Genomic DNA, 20,208 nt, shown 5'->3' on the forward strand with positions numbered 1-20,208 from the left:
TTAAATTTCCCTGTAAGCAGTATCTATCTTACCCCTAGTGAGATATGTCTCTACATCCGTACATTTGTCCTCAAGCCATCCCTGCTTAGCCATTTTGCACTTCCTGTCGATCTCATTTTTGAGATGTTTGTATTCCTTTTTGACTGCTTCATTTACTGCATTTTTATAAGCAATCAATTCAAACCAGACGAACCACGTGAAAAAGGAAGGGTACCTGTATAAATACGGACGGAGCACCTGACGCATAGCAATGGCTACCTGGTAAAGCTTAACTGCTAAGCTTAACGACTCGAACCAAACTACTGTAGCTGTATCGTCATTCATTTGACCTAAATTATGTCTCATATTACAATGGACCAACTTTGTTTTGATTTGAAGATGCAGCCTAAAACTTTTCTCTCCCCTTGAATTTGGAGTCTCAAATTTCAGGTGCGGCTTATATTCGGGAAAATTTTTTTTTCCTTGATTTTGAGTCTCATTTTTCACGTGCGCCTTATATTCGAGTGCGGCTTAGATTCGAGTAAATATGGTATGCTTTCTCTCAGTTGAGATACCAACAGCAGTCTCTCAGATTTTTATTCTACTGTCTTGTGCTATCATTTCGTGAATTTTGTCAATGGTTTCCTTTGTGGTGATCTCAGTTGGACAGCTGGGGCATGATTTGTCTTGTCCAGCCACATTTAAATTCATTAATCCAAAAATAAACGATCTTCAATGATGGTGCTGTGTCTGTGTGAACTTCATCCAATTCTGTTTTGATTCATGTAGCAGTTTAAACGCCCAAATGAAAATGTTTGATAACAGCACAAAACTCAAGTTTTCTCCATTTTCAATTCCAGTTACCACGCTGATGAATTCAGACTGCAGATACTGTACATTGTTGAAATTCCTTACATGATCCTCAGGCTTACCAACCATGAGGGCACAACAAAAATATTCCATACTTTCATGGAAATTTACCATACCTATCAAACCTTCTATGTATAGGCAATTTATAAATGAAGAGACAAGTTTATCATCATATTTCTATTCACTTAAGAGTTACAGAATCCTTTTTTGTGCGAACTCAAGTGCTTTAAGAATAAAAATCTTGTACAGTTGAAGACATGGCAGTATATGACTACTGAAAATGTCTCCTTACTGAGCGTTATCTGAAAATAAGTGTTCCGAGTGTGAGATGCAAGTTAAACAATGGGTTGCCAGCCTGTGACTGTTTATCATACAGTCATTGTTTCCATTAAAGCGATAAAAAATTTATAATACTGTGTAAAACAACATTTTCGAGAACAAATGAAAAACCTTATTGCTCACATCCTGTAATGTAATTTTATGTGAAGTTGAGGACACTAGAGTAGTGTACTATAGTACAGCACTGTACATGTACTACAGTACATACAGAATTTCTGTGTGTGTGTGTGTGTGTGGTGTGTGTGTGTGTGTGTGTGTGTGTGTGTGTTTGTTTGTCTAATTTTTTCTTCAAAACTCGTTATGTATGTACAAATTTACAAGTTCTACAGTGTTGATTTGATTTACTGCTATCAGCAAATCGTGTAAATATATCAATAATGGTAGTTTTTTCATTCCAGGCAAGTGAGGTATTGAGTTTGTGTGTCAACCTGTGCTGCTTTATTAGATTCAATATCTAGTGTGAAGTTCTTATTGTGGCGCTATCATTCTTTTTGCTATCAGTTTGTCTGATAATTCTTCGACTACATTTTCTTTATTGTCATTGTCTATCCAGTCCAAAACTTCACTTCGCAGCAAATTTATTATTTCATTTTCAGCAACATCTAACAGTTTCACAACAGCATTATTTTCTATTGGAGTAGTAGAGTCTGTTCCTCTTGATAGGCTTTTGGCCAAAGTTTATGCCAAGACTTCTGAAGAGTAGCAGCCTTAACTGTATTCCACACCAAAGCAGTTGTCTAGTAACAGTACAACCCTGCTCTGTTACAGGAAACTAATTTATTTATTTATTTTAATTCTCTCTCACAGACGATACAGAATTATGGAAAACCAGTTCTTAAACAATTCTGAAGTCATCTATGCTTTGAAATGAGCTCCATAAATTACAGGAAAATTTAAAACACCTTTAAAAGCTCTTGCAGGGTGTATACGAGCTGGGAAATCCGGGAAAAACCTGGGAATTTTTTCATTCGGGAGAAAACCGAGAAAAACCCGGAAATTTTTTCGGAATTCCGGAAATTTTTCATTATTTTAGCTTTTAGTTAAATTTTTGTAATTTTGACTGGTAAGAAATGGTTCTCTAGCAAAGAATGTTACTGTATCCTGCTACTGGAGAATGATACTGCAGCAATAAAATATAAACAAGAGGGGAAAAAAATAAAACTTTAGTGGCAAAGGAAATGTGCTGTTTACAGCAACAAAACACCGTGCTTGCACAAGCGTCTGCAAACAGCAAAAATATGTCAAAGGCCTTAGGGCGAAGATTAATACTTCGTAACAATAAACTAACTGTATCGGCATTAGCAGCAAGCAGCTAGATGCTAACGAGAAAAATTTTTCTCGCACGCCCTAGCTGCCAGATTGGCACGCGCAGAATTGTCTGAGTTGTAGTGGGGAGGGGGTTAGTCTCTACCTGACTCCTGTTTGCGTTAAGTGATTTCGCTGTTTCCTTTTCGTTTACAGCTCCCACGTCAAATGAAAACAAAACAGATTTCTGCGGCCAGGAGCTGTCAAGTGAATTATAATACATTCACATAATTACAGAGTGCTAAATATATTATTAGTTTCAGTTTTCTGATTATATTTTATTTCCAAGTTATTAGCAGTCAAGCATGAATCCCCTTGCAGAAGAATGAAGTTATTTTTGTCAGTTTGCTAAAGAAATTTGACTTCATTAATCTTTCCACTGAGGCAATCAGTTTATTTGAAACAAAGTGTTTAGTTCCACAGTATTGGCTAGTTCCAACTGTTCGCTGAATTTCAAGTCACATTTTCATCTTCTGCCATGTATCACATTATGCCGTAATAAAGAACCAAATATGAGATAGTACAGTACTGGTACTCTAAGAAAATTTACATCCCAAAAACCACACTGAAAATCTTAATACCAGATAAGACCTACTTCATTGCGAATCTGGAAAAACCAATGTGCACTTTACGTCGAGTTATGCATTTTAGTATGATTTACTAAATTCCGATGCTTTTGGAGTATCATCTGATGTCCTGTTTCCTTTATGGCATAATGTAAGCTCTCGTAGTGCTTTATACATACAAACATGAGGGCTTCCTACACCACTGCAGCTGTGCACGCCCAATAATTCTAGTTTTCTGGCACTCTCTAGAAACTGCTAAATCGAACTTGGGATAATATTGCGAACGGTAATTCGAAAAACATTGCTTTCAAAGTAAATTTCATTTTATGCAGGATGAATCATGTTACATGTGAGAAAGTGGGACAAATTTCTTAAATCCCAGAGCATTTAAAAGTGAACACTTTGAGGACCAGCCACTTACAAGAATTTTGAGCCAAGAAGACCAGACATTTATGTCATTTTTTTAAAGTTACTGACATATTTGTGTGAGGTATCTTAAAGTATAACACATCCAAATAAAGATCAATATTACATGTGAAAGGTTAGCTTCTCTTGTAGCTTATTAATCTTCGAGACCAATATTATATGTGAAAGCTTAGCTTTTTTTGTAGCTATACTTTGTATATTAATCTAATCCATTAACTTTTCCTCTTTGTGTGTTTGCACTACGTATCAGTGATCTTATTATTGGCTGACTCCAGAAACTAATGTGCTGTGTTTAAGGGCAATTCGAGTTTATACTTTCGTAACATGAAAATATGCAGCATATATGTTGCTGCACATCAAAGATCTTTCCAAAATTCTCTCCTTTTTTTTCATCGAAAGTCTTTCTAAAACTTCTCTTCCTTTTTTTTCCCAGGAAGTTCTATGGCAGTATAAAACGTTAACCATTCAAAGGATTGATAAGTTTTACAGCTACAAAGGAAAAATTTACTGAAAACCTTCTGTCACTTAGCATGGAAAAAGTGTATTTTCGCCTGGGAAAAAGTATATTTTTTAAACAGGAAAAATCCGGGAATTTATTTTCCTTGTCCATGTAAACACCCTGTCTTGGCTTCTTGTACTTGCAAATAACATAAGCAGTCTACTTGTCATCACCTGAGACATTTGAATGTGACAAAACTTACAACCTGTCCTTGTTTCTTTTAAAAAGCCTTTGCACACTTTTCATCTTTAGATGCCATAGTTGAACCACGCGAACAATACCAAAGTAGTCCCGTTTCATAGGCATTGTAGATTTGACTAGCAGTTAAGTAATACTGTTTAATCAAATTTCACAAAGTTTCTTTGTATTCTTCAGCTGCATTTTGGTCCTCCATTCGTAACTTCCCAGCTATGTCGGCTTTCTATATTCCATAATGAGTTTTGAATTGGCAAAGCCAACTGTAAGAAAATACATACTCAAATTCTGACAACCCCGAGTCATCACAGAACTGTTCATGTTTTTCGGTAATCATAGACCCAGTGACAAGTTTTCCTTCAGGCCTTTTGGTACAGAACCACTTGTATAAAATTTCATCCAACTGATCAAAATTAGCCTTTTTAATGTTTATTGTGATTCAGTGTCTCTTTACTGCAACTGTCTGTAAGGCAAACTTTTCTCAACTTTCTCAATCCAATTAATGACGCAAGGTCTTTTATTGTAAGCATAACATGTTTACATTTCACTTCCACTTTATTTTGATAGATACTTGATTGAAAAAACATTTCCGTAACACACATCACTACTGTAATTGCAACATAGAACATCACTAATCATGAGTAAACTTTAAAACACCATTTTTAAACAGTGTATATAATTGGTGCATGAAAAAAGCTGTCTGACAGATAACTGACTACATGACTTGAAATTCTTGACCACGGCCAAGTATGATTGAATTCCACTGAACGCCTGTAAAACATTGAATATATGAAACGGTGCTGGATTATTAAACGTACCAGACTGTCAGATGTCAGATTAATGAGCTTTTACTGTAGTAACAATTCTATTTGATGCTCTACAGTATCCTTCAAAAAAATTTGGTATTTTTTTGACAGTTGATTCACAATCTCTACAAAGACTTTTGGAGGCTAACTTTAGTACAGAAAGGTGCCTGATACATGGGCACATATGCATGGGAAGGGATAGAGAAAATGGAGAAAGAGAGGACACTGCAGAAAGGAGGGTGTGAGTGCAGAGTGAGGGAACTGGGAGTCATAGGGACAGAGGTTGAGGTGGGTATGGGACAGTGGCTGATGGAATTTGAGACCAGGAGGATTACAGGATTAAAGGGTGTGTTAAAAGAACAATTCCCATCTGTCTAATTTAGAGAAGTTGGTGTTAAGGGTTGTTACATAGTCCACTAAGGAATTTCTGTTACCATAGTTTTCATTGAAGTTCATAAATGTGATGCAGTAAGCTCTCAGGGATGCCCTTTGTTAGACATGTATTTAGTGCTGATTTCTGAATAATTACTTTCCAGATATTTCAGTTATATGAAGTGAAGGTTACTGATTGTCTGATTAGTGCAGTGCGAAGGATGTGTGTGACTCAGAATAGTTCCAGAGGAAGCCAGCAGTTCAGTCTGTTTGAATTAGTAAAGAAGTCTACAGTCACAGCTGAGACAGATATGAAGCACACCACCATGATACATTTATAGGGGCTTACACCAACCCTTTTATATACCAGTGGAACCAATATTTGGAAGTATCAAGAGTTATTGAGGACTGTGCATTATTTCTGTATTAAACTTTTTTAGCCACGCACAAAACTCATTCACTCATTTTCAGTAACATACAAGTACTTGCTAAGCATTACTTGCATTCAAGCCATGGTTTTGTGTTTCTTTGTGTAGCAAGCAACAAGAACAGTGTTGCCTGTTTCATTTCATGACATGGTTCTAGAATCCATTGTGTTTCATATTGTTCTTACTCACACCTGTCAAGTTAAAAACCAGAGAAATTAAAAGACACTGAAGTTAAAGTTTTTAATGTAGCTTATTTTCTTATGCCTGCACAAAATTTGATTGCTTGAAAAAAATTAATTAGCAGTAATTTCATACTCCTTTTTAGCAGGCACAGACACTTGCATGTACATCATCTGTATAATTTGTTTGTTTATTTCCAATGTTCTAAATTTTCAGGTGTCCAAGAACATTGTGTTGCAGTGGGGAGAGATGCCTACATCTGTTGCATATATAGGAACTGGCCAAATAATGGGCTGGGGAAATAAAGCAATAGAAATTAGAAGTGTTGAAACTGGTCACCTGGATGGTGTCTTTATGCATAAAAAGGCTCAGAGGTTGAAGTTCCTCTGTGAAAGGAATGACAAGGTAAGAAGTTTACCTGCGATTTTAACCATTAGATAAGGTAAACAAAGAACATTGACACACACACACACACACACACACACACACACACACACACTGAATTAGAGCTATCTACTTTGCAGAATTTATCAAGGAAAGTAATAAATTTTTGAAAAGTCAATGTAATTGGAGAGATAAAAGTCTACCCACCAAGCGGTGGCAGCAGAACACACATATAAATGTATATAAATTTGCAAACTTTCCAACCCCGTTACTCCTTCTGGCAGAAGGTTTGAAGGGAAAGGAAGAGGGGTGAAGGAAAGGATGGGTGAGGTTTAAAAAATGGTGAGAGTTCCAAAAAGTTGCCCATAACCTGGGGTCAGGGAACCCTTACTGGATGGGATGAGACGGAAAGACTGGTTCTGAAGTCTTTCCTCTTCATCTCACCTGGTCAGTCTCCTCCGACCTGGGGTCCTGGGCAAATTTTCCAAACTCTCCCCATTTCTTAAACCTCCTTCACCCCTATTCCTTACCCAGCAACCTTTCTGCAGGACAAGGAGCCACGGGCCCAGAATGCTTGTACATTTCTGCATTTTTATATGTGTTTTCTGCTTCTGCATGTTGGTGAGTAGATTTTTTATTACCTGTCCAACTACATTGCAGAATGTTTGTCCTGATCTCAGTAGGGATGTATCATAAACTCGCAGGAATCCACAAAACTGTTGGGACCATCCTGATCCATAATCACTCAACCACAATTCAAGGAGAATGGTCAGAGCTGGCTCTGTGGCATGTACCGTATTTACTCGAATCCAAGCCGCACTTTTTTTCCAGTTTTTGTAATCCAAAAAACTGCCTGCAGCTTAGAATCGAGTGCAAAGTAAACGGAAGTTCTGAAAAATGTTGGTAGGTGCCGCCACAAGTAACTTCTTCCGTCGAATATATGCAACGCTACACAGGCATGCTTTGCAGGCACAAAGATAAATACTGACGCCAAAACCTCTGCGTCAGAAAATAAATTAAAATAAAAGGTAGAAGAATGTAAACATTATGCCATATATTCTTTCGTGTTTGCTGCTGTCTCATTTAAATCCTGCATGCCTAATAATCTACAAAACTAGAGTGAGACAATAGCAAACGCGGAAGAATATACATATCATGTCATGTTTATATTCGTATTATTCTTATGTTGAATAGTGATACAGTCTGAAACGAAGCATGGCAACTGACTAGATTTTTAAATCTAAGATGACACTCAATTTCTGTGCAGAATGTAGTGTAATGTACTAAAGAGGTGTCCGCAAAGATTTTCAAACAGAGAAAATTTTTCACTAAACTCTCGTTCAGAACATCTTCTGTCATAAGCAGTCTATTATTTGGTTCTTGTTGATCATTATCAAAGAAAGCAGTGTAAGTAACAACAAATAGCAGTCTCTTGCCATTGTTTCGCTTATGAGACAATTCCTCCCTTTTTTTTATTGTTCAGCCGCGGTAGCGCGCTCAAAAGCAAGCCATGCCGCGAGCGGCGACAGGTCGTAAACACACATTATCAGAATACGACAAACAATGCATGACACAATACAATAATGCATTTTCAGTTTAGAGTGACGTAAACACGTATAACAAAGATAACGGCACTTATCAGATCAAAACAAAATAAGCAATCGATTCAAACCAGACAAAGCATGTATAAATACGTACGGAATGCCTGACACATAGCAATGGCTACTTGGTAAATCTTAACTGTTAAGCTTACGACTCGAACCAAACTACTGTAGCTGTATCTTAGTCCATTCGACCTAAATTGTGTCTCATGTTACAATGGACCAACTTTGTTTCGATTTGGAGGTGCGGTCCAAAACTTTTCTCTCTCCTTGAATTTTGAGTCTCGAATTTCAGGTGTGGCTTAGATTCGGGAAAATTTTTTTTCCTTGATTTCCAGTCTCATTTTTCAGGTGCGGCTTAGATTCGAGTGCGGCTTAGATTCGAATAAATACGGTACATTTCAATAAGTGGAATCAGAGATTTGTTCAACAGGACTGAAAAAATGCCACAGGCAGTCAGTGTCAAATCCATAAAGTGTTCCTCAAATTATTCTGGGGCATTTTGAAAGTGACTGGATGAGGCATTGCCTGAGGTAAGATTGAAGGACACATGTGAAATGCATTAGGTGGAAAAATGTATATCCATATGATTGAGCAATCGGTTCCTTATCATTCACTGAGAGATGATTTCAGACATAACAAGCCCAATTTGATCATATGCAAACATCCCTTGTGCGAGAAAACTTCTACCTTCTGCCTAAAGGTGTTAAATTGGCAAAGGGACACATTGCCTCATGTCATTCTAGATGTGCTCATAACCTGCTGTTGGGAGTCCCACCTTGTCCTCTGACTCATCAGTGCAGGAAAGATCTTTCAATCCTCTGGGAATCCCATGATGGTGGTGTGCAGATGTATTATGAACCAGTTATGTGCAAAGTTAAAATAAAAGCTAGATGGGTGATTTCTGGACTTGTTAGTATGTGTTGTTGTTGTGGTCTTCAGTCCTGAGACTGGTTTGATGCAGCTCTCCATGTTACTCTATCCTGTGCAAGCTTCTTCATCTCCCAGTACCTACTGCAGCCTACATCCTTCTGAATCTGCTTAGTGTATTCATCTCTTGGTCTCTCTCTACGATTTTTACCCTCCACACTGCCCTCCAATACTAAATTGGTGATCCCTCCATGTCTCAAAACATGTCCTACCAACCGATCCCTTCTTCTAGTCAAGTTGTGCTACAAGCTTCTCTTCTCCCCAATTCTATTCAATACCTCCTCATTAGTTATGTGGTCTACCCATCTAATCTTCAGCATTCTTCTGTAGCACCACATTTCGAAAGCTTCTATTCTCTTCTTGTCTGAACTATTTATCGTCCACGTTTCACTTCCATACATGGCTACACTCCATACAAATACTTACAGAAACAACTTCCTGACACTTAAATCTATACTCGATGTTAACAAATTTCTCTTCTTCAGAAACGCTTTCCTTGCCATTGCCAGTCTACTTTTTATATCCTCTCTACTTCGACCATCATCAGTTATTTTGCTCCCCAAATAGCAAAACTCCTTTACTATTTTAAGTGCCTCATTTCCGAATCTAATTCCCTCAGCATCACCCGACTTAATTCGACTACATTCCATTATCCTAGTTTTGCTTTTGTTGATGTTCATCTTATATCCACCTTTCAAGACACTGTCCATTCCGTTCAACTGCTCTTCCAAGTCCTTTGCTGTCTCTGACAGAATTACAATGTCATCAGCGAACCTCAAAGTTTTTATTCCTTCTCCATGGATTTTAATCCCTACTCCGAACTTTTCTTTTGTTTCCTTTATTGCTTGCTTAATATACAGATTGAATAACATCGGGGATAGGCTACAACCCTGTCTCACTCCCTTCCCAACCACTGCTTCCCTTTCATACCCCTTGACTCTCATAACTGCCATCTGGTTTCTGTACAAATTGTAAATAGCCTTTCGCTCCCTGAATTTTACCCCTGCCACCTTTAGAATTTGAAAGAGAGTGTTCCAGTCAACATTGTCAAAAGCTTTCTCTAAGTCTACAAATGCTAGGAACGTATGTTTGCCTTTCCTTAATCTTTCTTCTAAGATAAGTCGTATGGTCAGTATTACCTCATGTGTTCCAACATTTCTACGGAATCCAAACTGATCTTCCCCGAGGTCGGCTTCTATCAGTTTTTCCATTCGTCTGTAAAGAATTCACGTTAGTATTTTGCAGCTGTGACTTATTAAACTGATAGTTCGGTAATTTTCACATCTGTCAACACCAGCTTTCTTTGGGATTGGAATTATTATATTCTTCTTGAAGTCTGAGGGTATTTCGCCTGTCTCATACATCTTGCTCACCAGATGGTAGAGTTTTGTCAGGACTGGCTCTCCCAAAGCCGTCAGTAGTTCTAATGGAATGTTGTCTACTCCAGGGGCCTTGTTTCGACTTAGGTCTTTCAGTGCTCTGTCAAACTCTTCACGCAGTATCATATCTCCCATTTCATCTTCATCTACATCCTCTTCCATTTCCATAATATTGTCGTCAAGTATAGTCCCTCTATATGCTCCTTCCACCTTTTTGCTTTCCCTTCTTTGCTTAGAACTGGGTTTCCATCAAAGCTCTTGATATTCATACAAGTGGTTCTCCTTTCTCCAAAGGTCTCTTTAATTTTCCTATACGCAGTATCTATCTTACCCCTAGTGAGATAAGCCTCTACATCCTTACATTTGTCCTCTAGCCATCCCTGCTTAGCCATGTTGCACTCCCTGTCGATCTCATTTTTGATACGTTTGTATTCCTTTTTGCCTGCTTCATTTACTGCATTTTTATATTTTCTCCTTTCATCAATTAAATTCAATATCTCTTCTGTTACCCAAGGGTTTCTACTAGCCCTCGTCTTTTTACCTATTTGATCCTCTCCTGCTTTCACTATTTCATCCCTCAAAGTTACCCATTCTTCTTCTACTGTATTTCTTTCCCCCATTCCTGTCAGTTGTTCCCTTATGCTCTCCCTGAAACTCTGTACAACCTCTGGTTCTTTCAGTTTATCCAGGTCCCATCTCCTTAAATTCCCACCTTTTTGCAATTTCTTCAGTTTTAATCTATAGTTCATAACCAATAGATTGTGGTCAGAGTCCACATCTGCCCCTTGAAATGTCTTACAATTTAAAACCTGGTTCCTAAATCTCTGTCTTACCATTATATAATCTATCTGATACCTTTTAGTATCTCCAGTGTTCTTCCATGTATACAACCTTCTTTCATGATTCTTAAACCAAGTGTTAGCTATGATTAAGTTATGCTCTGTGCAAAATTCTACCAGACGGCTTCCTGTTTCATTTCTTAGCCCCAATCCATATTCACCTACTATGTTTCCTTCTCTTCCTTTTCCTACGCTTGAATTCCAGTCACCCATGACTATTAAATTTTCGTCTCCCTTCACTATTTGAATAATTTCTTTTATCTCCTCATACATTTCATCGATTTCTTTAGTTTTAAAATTTCTAATTATATACGATAAAGTTGTAGAGAAATGATAAAATTTTAGTTTATTTATGGTGCACTGGGGATGTTTTCTGATTAGTGGAAAACAAATTGGGCCAATGGCTTCTGTACCCCACCTGTATGTGGATAGTAATAGATCTGAGTAAAGCCATGGTGGGTGCAATCTAGTACAGAGATGAATTTTTTGGGGGATGTAGCATAATTGTAGCTCTTTCAGATGAATTTTTCCTAGTAGTGGCACATTTTCTGAACTTGATCATACAGCAGCCATCATTGTAATGTTCATGGGAACATATTTTACTATCCCAAAATTCAGAATATTTTCTTTTGGAACTAGTAATGAACCAGAATCCACTTTCTTTGAGCATTACTGTTTTATTTCCACAATACTAAGGTAATGTTTGTTGTCACATATAATGCGCAACTCTTTTGTCACTCTTGAATGATGCCATTAAACTGTGCCAAGCTTTGTTGAGGTCAGTGGACCCAATACCAGTAGATAAGTGAAGTGTTGTAATGATCTTCGGTCTAGAAACTGGTTTGATGCAGCTCTCTATGCTAATATAGCTTCTCCAACGCTGCGCAACCTATGCCAGCTACATCCATATGAATCTGCTTACAGTTGTCTTCCTCTACAGTTTTACGTTTCACACTTCCCTCCATTATGAAATTGACAATTCTTTGCTGTCTCAGGATGTGTCCTCTTAATTGATACCTTCTTTTACTAAAGTTGTTACACAATTTTTTTCCTGAATTCAATTCACCACCTCCTCACTAGTTATCTGATCTGATCTTCAGCAGTCCCAGTAGTGCCACACTTCAGAAGCTTCTATTCTCTTTGTGTCTGAACTGTTTTGTGGTCCACTTTCACTTCTGTATAATACTAAAATCTAGACTTCCAACTTCAGAAAAGACCTCATAACATTTAAATTAATATTTGATGTTAACAGATGTTTCTACACTTTTGTAGTTAATGTCAGATTGTATTTTGTATCCCGTCTGTCAAATAATAAAACTTGTTCCTTCAGCCATGCGTGATTTAATTCGACTACAGTCCATTACCCGTATTTTACTTACGCTGATATTAATGTTACAACTTCTTATGAATCAATTCCATTCAACTTCTCTTCCAAGTCCTTTACCATTGCTGACAGAATTAGTGTGTCTTCTGCAAACTCCAGCTTTTGTTTCTTTTCTTTGAACTTTAATTCCCTCCACAACTTTCTTCTTGGTTTCCAATATCCTTCAGCTCTTTTAATGACAAGCTGGTTTATGTAAAGTTGTAAGTAACCATTCATTTGCAGTATTTTACCTATGCTTGAAGAGTGAATTGCACTCAACACTCCAAAACATTTCTGTAAATCTGCATTGCTGTAAACATAAGTTTGCCTTGCTTCCACCTATCTCCAAGCTAAGTCATAGGGTTGCTGTTGCCTCGTGTTATTACATTTCCAAACTTTCATCTCCAGGTCTGATTTCACCAGTGTTGCCATTGTTCTGTAAATAGTTTGTTAGTATTGTGCAACCATGACTAATTAAACTGATAGTTCATTAATATTCACACCTGCTTTCTTTGGAATTGGAATTGTTACATGCATTTGGAAATCTGATGGTATTTTGCGTGTCTTGTACATCTTCCATGCCAGGTGGAATAGTTTCGTCATGGCTGACTCTCACTAGGAACTCAATAATTCTAGGAGAATGTCTACTCCAGGGGTCTTGTTTACAAGGAGACAGAATCGCTGGTCAGTACATACCTTCATAAGGTGCAATTATAAGTAGTTAAACAAAGACTTAAAAGTAAAAAAAAAAAGTTAACTTTTGGGAGTATTAGTGTCTTCATCAGGGAAGAAGAGTGATAGTTCAAGGAAGTTTGGAAAGGTCATCAGTCCCCAGTGTAAGATTGACTGAAAAATCTTACGCAGTGCCTAGAATAATAAATTTAAAAAATTAGCATGTGGTCTTGTATCAAGTTGGGTAAAGTGAGTAAGAGAAATATCACTATTAATATTCATTGCCATGGCAACCAAATTATTAATGTGCCAACGTATTGTGATGAAGTTAACTGAAAATGTATCCAGATAATCTTGTAAGTAAAGCATCTAATGTGTGTAGCACATATTTCAAAATGTTTTGGATGGGCATTGGTAGATCATGATGGTAAGAGAGTTTGGATTAAAAAAACAAAAAAAAAAAAGCTTCGGCTTACCTCTTCTGTTGAGGCAATGTTCTGCCAGCCCAGATTCATCTGTAGGAGTACCTACAAAGACTAAATGGAATACTCCGGTTAACCCGGCTTTTGTCCTGTTGACGGAAATAATTTTTGATGAGAAAAATAGTAGTACAGTACTTTTCCTTTGTCTGTATGTCAGTTGAAACTACAAGTGTGGAGGCATCACTTCTAGATAACTTAATTAACCAATGACTTATTTCAGCAGGATTAACCCTGCAATAATCACACCATTTTTTGTGTGCTATTAGTAATCACTGTAGACTGTCAGTACGTATCTAGATAAACATAGATTTATGATTAAAAATCAACAAAATATTGTGAATATATAATTTAGTATGTGTAAATTTTAATGGCAGCTTGGACTGGCGCTTGCGAAACAAACTGATAAGACAAGAAGTGCAGCAAATCTCTTCATTGAGTGCAGCTGTCTGTGTTATTAACAGCATGAATTACTGAAGAGCTCATAGGTTACCTTCAACTGTCAGTAGGAAATAAAATATGACCATAGGTCATTGGAGAGTGTGTCTTGCACAATTGTAAACAGCATGCAGCTTGTCACATATGTCTATATTTCCTTTCATCTTGTAGTATACACTTACCATATCTGCTTTGCCCATCTCATCGTGAACAGTGTCATTATGGTAGAGACTGGATACAACTAAAAACGGTTTTTACCTTTCTTAGGAATATGTGACGCAAACATATTTGAACACTCTGGAGGCTCACTTGGCTTCGTGTATCCAAGTGTCAATTCCATCTCGCAAAAAAAAAAAGGGTGTTACAAAAAGATATGGCTAAACTTTCAGGAAACATTCCTCATACACAAATAAAGAAAATACGTTATGTGAACATGTGTCCAGAAACGCTTAATTTCCATGTTAGAGCTCATTTTAGTTTCGTCAGTATGTACTGTACTTCCTCGATTCACCGCCATGATTTCATACGGGATACTCTACCTGTGCTGCTAGAACGTGTGCCTTTACAAGTACGACACAACATGTGGTTCATGCACGATGGAGCTCCTGCACATTTCAGTCGAAGTGTTCGTACGCTTCTCAACAACAGATTCGGTGACCGATGAATTGGTAAAGGTGGACCAATTCCATGGCCTCCACGCTCTCCTGACCTCAACCCTCTTGGCTTTCATTTATGGGGGCATTTGAAAGCTCTTGTCTACGCAACCCCGGTACCTAATGCAGAGACTCTTCGTGCTCATATTGTGGACGGCTGTGATACAATACGCCATTCTCCAGGGCTGCATGAGCGCATCAGGGATTCCATGCGACGGAGGGTGGATGCATGTATCCTCGCTAACGGAGGACAATTTGAACATTTCCTGTATCAAAGTGTTTGAAGTCACGCTGGTACGTTCTGTTGCTGTGTGTTTCCATTCCATGATTAATGTGATTAGAAGAGAAGTAATAAAATGAGCTCTAACATGGAAAGTAAGCGTTTCCGGACACATGTCCACATAACATATTTTCTTTCTTAGTGTGTGAGGAATGTTTCCTGAAAGTTTGACTGTACCTTTTTGTAACACCCTATATAAACAGAACAATTAACTAACCTGTACCTAACAATACAATGTAACTAATAGAAAGTAACACTGCAATAATAGAAATCCTTGACAATAAACTTTGTTACTGTAATGGCTTCTGTCTTACTGTACCTTCAAAAGAGAATAGCAAAAATCATATCAAATGCCATTGTTCGCACGAGAATGTCGGTCCACAATTGTTGACCATTCCACCATCACAGCTCTAATCCAAATGAAACAAAGGAGTAACGTAGTACTGTTGATTGCTGGAAGGTACTCGAGTCATGTGATTCCTTGACCTAAAAAGGTTAAAGAGAAAGGAAAAAATAAGTTTGTGCGGACTGTCAGTCCGCATGCAACTATTGCAGGGTTGAAAAGTTTCTACCCCCAAGTAAGAATGAAAATATTTTTTTAATTGCAAACTCAGGAACTATAAAGAAATTTTACATTTACACTCAATCATTCATTACAAAACCGTTTAGTTTCTAATAATTCTCTCACAAATGTTATTTTATACAAAGTTTTACAGTTCAGTCAGTCCGTAAGTACAATATTGATCTCGTAGCAGGTACATCTTACCCTAGTTACAGCTCACAAACAAGAGAGAGTGAGAGATACAGTATGTCTGGTGTTTAAAAAAATCACATAGAGGCTGTCTTTACAAAAGATTAAATTGTCAACATCGGATAGTGATGAAATCTTCCAAGATGCTATGTCTTCTTAACCCTTTAAGTCACACAAATACTTTTGGACTTGATATGCACTGAAATTTGATATTATTCTTCTTTATTGCATTACTGGAGCACAATACAAATTTTTTTTAAAAAATTTTCAATTTTTATAAAAAATTTACATAGGTGGTTTCACTTAGATTAGATTAGATTTACTTTCATTCCAATTGATCCGTAGTGAGGAGGTCCTCCAGGATGTGGAACATGTCAGAAAAACAACAATACATGACAAATATTTAAACTAAAACAAATAAGCTAATGTACCATTCCACAGGTCCCAAGTGGAATGATCGTCATTTTTTAATGAACACTAAGAGTCATTTTACAAATACTATTGCACTGAATTTAAAATAAAAAAGTTTTATATTTATTTATAAGGTAAGAAACATGTAATACAACTACTGTAATACTTATTTACAATGAACACATTACTGCACTGAAATGGTGCAGAAGTTAGATTATACTTACACACACACACACACACACACAAATTTTCAGTGAACACATTACTGCACTGAAATTGTGCAGAAGTTATGTTGTACTTATATACAAATCAGTTGGTTTTCCTCAGAAATTCATCAATGGAGTAGAAGGAGTTGGCCACCAATAAATCCTTTAGGCTTCTCTTAAACTGAATTTCATTGGTTGTTAAGCTTTTTATGGCTGCTGACAAGTTATTGAAAATGTGTGTTCCTGAATAATGCACACCTTTTTGTACAAGACTAAGTGACTTTAAATCCTTGTGAAGATTATTCTTATTTCTAGTATTGATTCCATGAATTGAGCTGTTGGTTTGAAAAAGTGATATATTTTTAATGACAAATTTCATTAAGGAATAAATATATTGGGAAGCTGTAGTTAGTATCCCTAGTTCCCTAAACAGGCTTCTGCAGGATGTTCTTGAGTTCACACCACATATAATTCTTACTGCACGTTTTTGTGCCCGGAAAACTTTAGCTTGGCTTGATGAATTACCCCAGAAAATAATCCCATATGACATTATGGAATGAAAGTAAGCATAGTATGCCAGCTTTTTCATTTTTATATCCCCTATGTCTGACAAAATTCGCATTGCAAACAGAGATTTGTTAAGACGCTTCAGCAGTTCTGTGGTGTGCTCCTCCCAGTTGAATTTATTATCAAGCTGTAATCCCAAGAATTTAACACCGTCCACTTCTTCTATCTTCTTGTCATCATATGTTAGACATATACTCTTGGGACACCCCTTACAAGTTCTGAACTGCATGTAGTGTGTTTTTTCAAAGTTTAGTGACAAAGAATTGGCTAGGAACCAGTGATTAATGTCTACAAATATTTTATTGGCTGATCTTTCTAAGACTACACTTGATTTGCTATTTATTGCAATGTTTGTATCATCAGCAAACAAAACAAACTTGGCATCTGGTAATGTTACTGATGAAAGGTCATTGATATACACAAGAAAAAGTAAGGGCCCCAAAATGGAACCTTGTGGGACCCCACATGTAATTAGTTCCCAGTTGGATGATGCCTGATAGCTTGATACATGTCTCTTTCCTAATAACACCCTTTGTTTCCTGCCAGAGATATAAGATTTGAACCATTTTGCAGCATTTCCTGTTACACTATAATATTCTAGTTTACTTAAAAGGATATTGTGATTTACACAGTCAAATGCCTTTGACAGATCACAAAATATACCAGTTGCCTGCAATTTTTTGTCTAATGAATTAAGTACATTTTCACTGTAAGTGTAGATAGCCTTCTCAATATCAGAACCTTTTAGAAATCCAAACTGTGACTTTGACAGTATGTTATTTGAGATAAGATGGTTATAAAGACGACTGTACATTACTTTTTCGAAAATTTTTGAGAATGCTGGCAACAGTGAAATTGGACGGAAATTTGATGCTATTTCTTTATCTCCCTTCTTAAACAGAGGCTTAACTTCAGCATATTTCAGCCATTCGGGAAATATTCCACTGATAAACGACTGGTTACACATGAAACCACTGTGACACAAGGGGTTGTTCAACGTCTTTCAGAAATCCACTAATTTTTAGTTTTCAATATTTTATTACACTAATGTTACATTTTCTTTCATACATATTTTTTTATAAACTGAGGTCCCAAAAAAATTTTTTTTCTTTAATGCAAAATTTCGAAGTACATTACATACAACACTTGTTATCTACTTTTCATGATACTCCAAAAAAACAGTTTTTTTTTTTTTTTTTTTTTATCTGTTAGGCACAATCCGACATCACATACTGTGCATGACCATCTGGTCCTATGAGACTCCTTTTTTGAACTACAATTTGCACTGCATTTCGATTTGCTGTGAACAGGAATATGCAGTTCATCAGATTGTCTTTTATCCACAGAGACTTTCATTCCAAATGTCTTCTTAGATGATGATGGACGGGAAATTGCTCTCCCTTTTCCTGCCAGGAGAAATACTGCCTTGCACAAACAGACCCTCAACAACTAATATCTTAAAATCTTTTATTTTCAGTGGTGTTACTTCAATTTTTATTTTATGTATGACATAGGCATTCACGACAGTGACATCCAAGAAATGGAAAAATATTCTGCGCCACCACTACTTGCTTTTCCTGTCTAATTCCTAAGTTGATTTGAGCATGTCTGCTTTGTCATCATAACCCATTAAAGTATTGTAGTCACATATGACTTTCAGATATTTTATTGCTTCCTGAGAGCCATCTTTTTTTCTTCGGTTCACTGTGGCTTCTTGGTTTGGAGTATGGAAGTTTGAGAGAAAAAGAACAAGTTTTTTGTCCATCCATTTAGTGCAGGTTACTCCCTCCCAGTTCCTCCCACAAGTATAACATTTATCAGATTTAAAATCTTTTGGCAAGTATTTCCTGACGCTTTTAATTGTGCCACAGGCATATATTTTATCTAATAGAAGGTTGTTAAACAATGGTACTAATGTAAAATAGTTATCTACGTAGATTTCATAACCCTGACCTTCCATTGATCTTGTCAAATCAGTAACAACTCTTCCACCTAGGTCCTTTTCTACCTGGGTTCCATTTCTCCCTGTGTAGATTTGAAACTCACAAATATACCCCATTTCATGTGCCCTTACCCACACTTTGTAACCCCTTTTTATGGGTTTCTGTGGCCTATACACTTTCATAAATGATCGCCCTTTGAACTTAATCATTGACTCATCAATGCTTTGTTTCTTAGATGGCTTGTAACAATTTTTGTAGGTTGTGGAGAGAGAATTTAGCAATGGTCATCGTTTATATAGTTTGTCATCTGCCAATCCCCTCTGTGGTTGTTTTTCATTCCCATTTACATGTAAATTAGAAAGGAAACACACGAATATATTCAGTGGCATTCATTGGGCATTGTATTCATCCCGCAATGCTGGGAAAGATGACCAGTAATCCCTAAAACTAGGTTGTGCTTTTACACCCATAAGTAAATTAATACCTAAAAACACATTCATCTCATCTATATTTGTAGGGTAGGGATTGATGCCACCACCCTTTGGCATAGCATATAAATTTGTCTGATACAGTATTTCCTCCAATGTCTGATTCGTGAAAAGTTCAAGGAAAAAGTCAACTGAGGAAGAAAGACTATCAAAATTGGACGAAGGCCCAGTTTCCTTCACAAAATTTACATGATCATAATCACTGAACTCACGTGCCCACTTTGGTTCTGTGAAGTCTTGGGCGGAAGGAAGTAGTTCACTGACATCAGCTGGAGCTTCAGAAACTTCTTTCTCAGCTGCTAAAGAAGGTAGGAGCGTGGGGGCTTCCTGTCCAAGGACCTGAGTAATACCTTCCAGATTACCATCTTCATCCTCTTCAGATTCTGACAAATCGCTTGGAATATCCTCAAAATGTAGGTTGTAGACAGTAGCCTCATCTAATTCTGCCAAGAAGTATTTTTTATCCATCTAAATAGCAGTGAAAGTTAAATAACTTATTGTATATAAGAATAGAAGCTTTGTACGGTAAAGGTATAATATTAGCATAGCGAAACCACCAACATTTGTTCTTCTCATTGTTTCAAGTAATGTGCTATATTCAAACTTTAGACATATTTTCAATCTAGAATATATGTCGTAGCGTGTAGAAAAATTTTACTTACATTGAATAAAGCACAGCATCTGAATAACACAAAACAAACGTGTCTGAATCACAATATGTCGGATTTGCACGTAAAACGCGCTGAATGCCAGTTCCTGCTCACAGCGCTGCTCTCTCAATATTTATTGAGTTAGTTCATCAAATATCCGCTAGAGTGTGCTACAAAGAAGGGTGAGACGGTGGTTTCACAGTGAGTCA

The 20,208-nt window shown here is 37.0% G+C and overlaps 1 protein-coding gene across 3 annotated transcripts in view; it reads left to right on the forward strand.

Moving 5' to 3' along the window:
• Positions 1–20,208, forward strand: part of LOC126456891 (serine/threonine-protein kinase mig-15) — a 330,660-nt gene that overhangs the window by 304,241 nt on the left and 6,211 nt on the right. For all 3 annotated transcript variants that reach the window (XM_050092726.1, XM_050092727.1, XM_050092728.1), the window contains one exon: positions 6,182–6,370. In XM_050092726.1, coding sequence (XP_049948683.1) covers positions 6,182–6,370 — 189 coding nt within the window. The remainder of the gene's footprint in view (positions 1–6,181; positions 6,371–20,208) is intronic.

The sequence above is a fragment of the Schistocerca serialis genome, chromosome 2 (genome assembly GCF_023864345.2).
Source record: "Schistocerca serialis cubense isolate TAMUIC-IGC-003099 chromosome 2, iqSchSeri2.2, whole genome shotgun sequence".
In the NCBI taxonomy this organism is placed as follows: Eukaryota; Metazoa; Arthropoda; class Insecta; order Orthoptera; family Acrididae; genus Schistocerca; species Schistocerca serialis.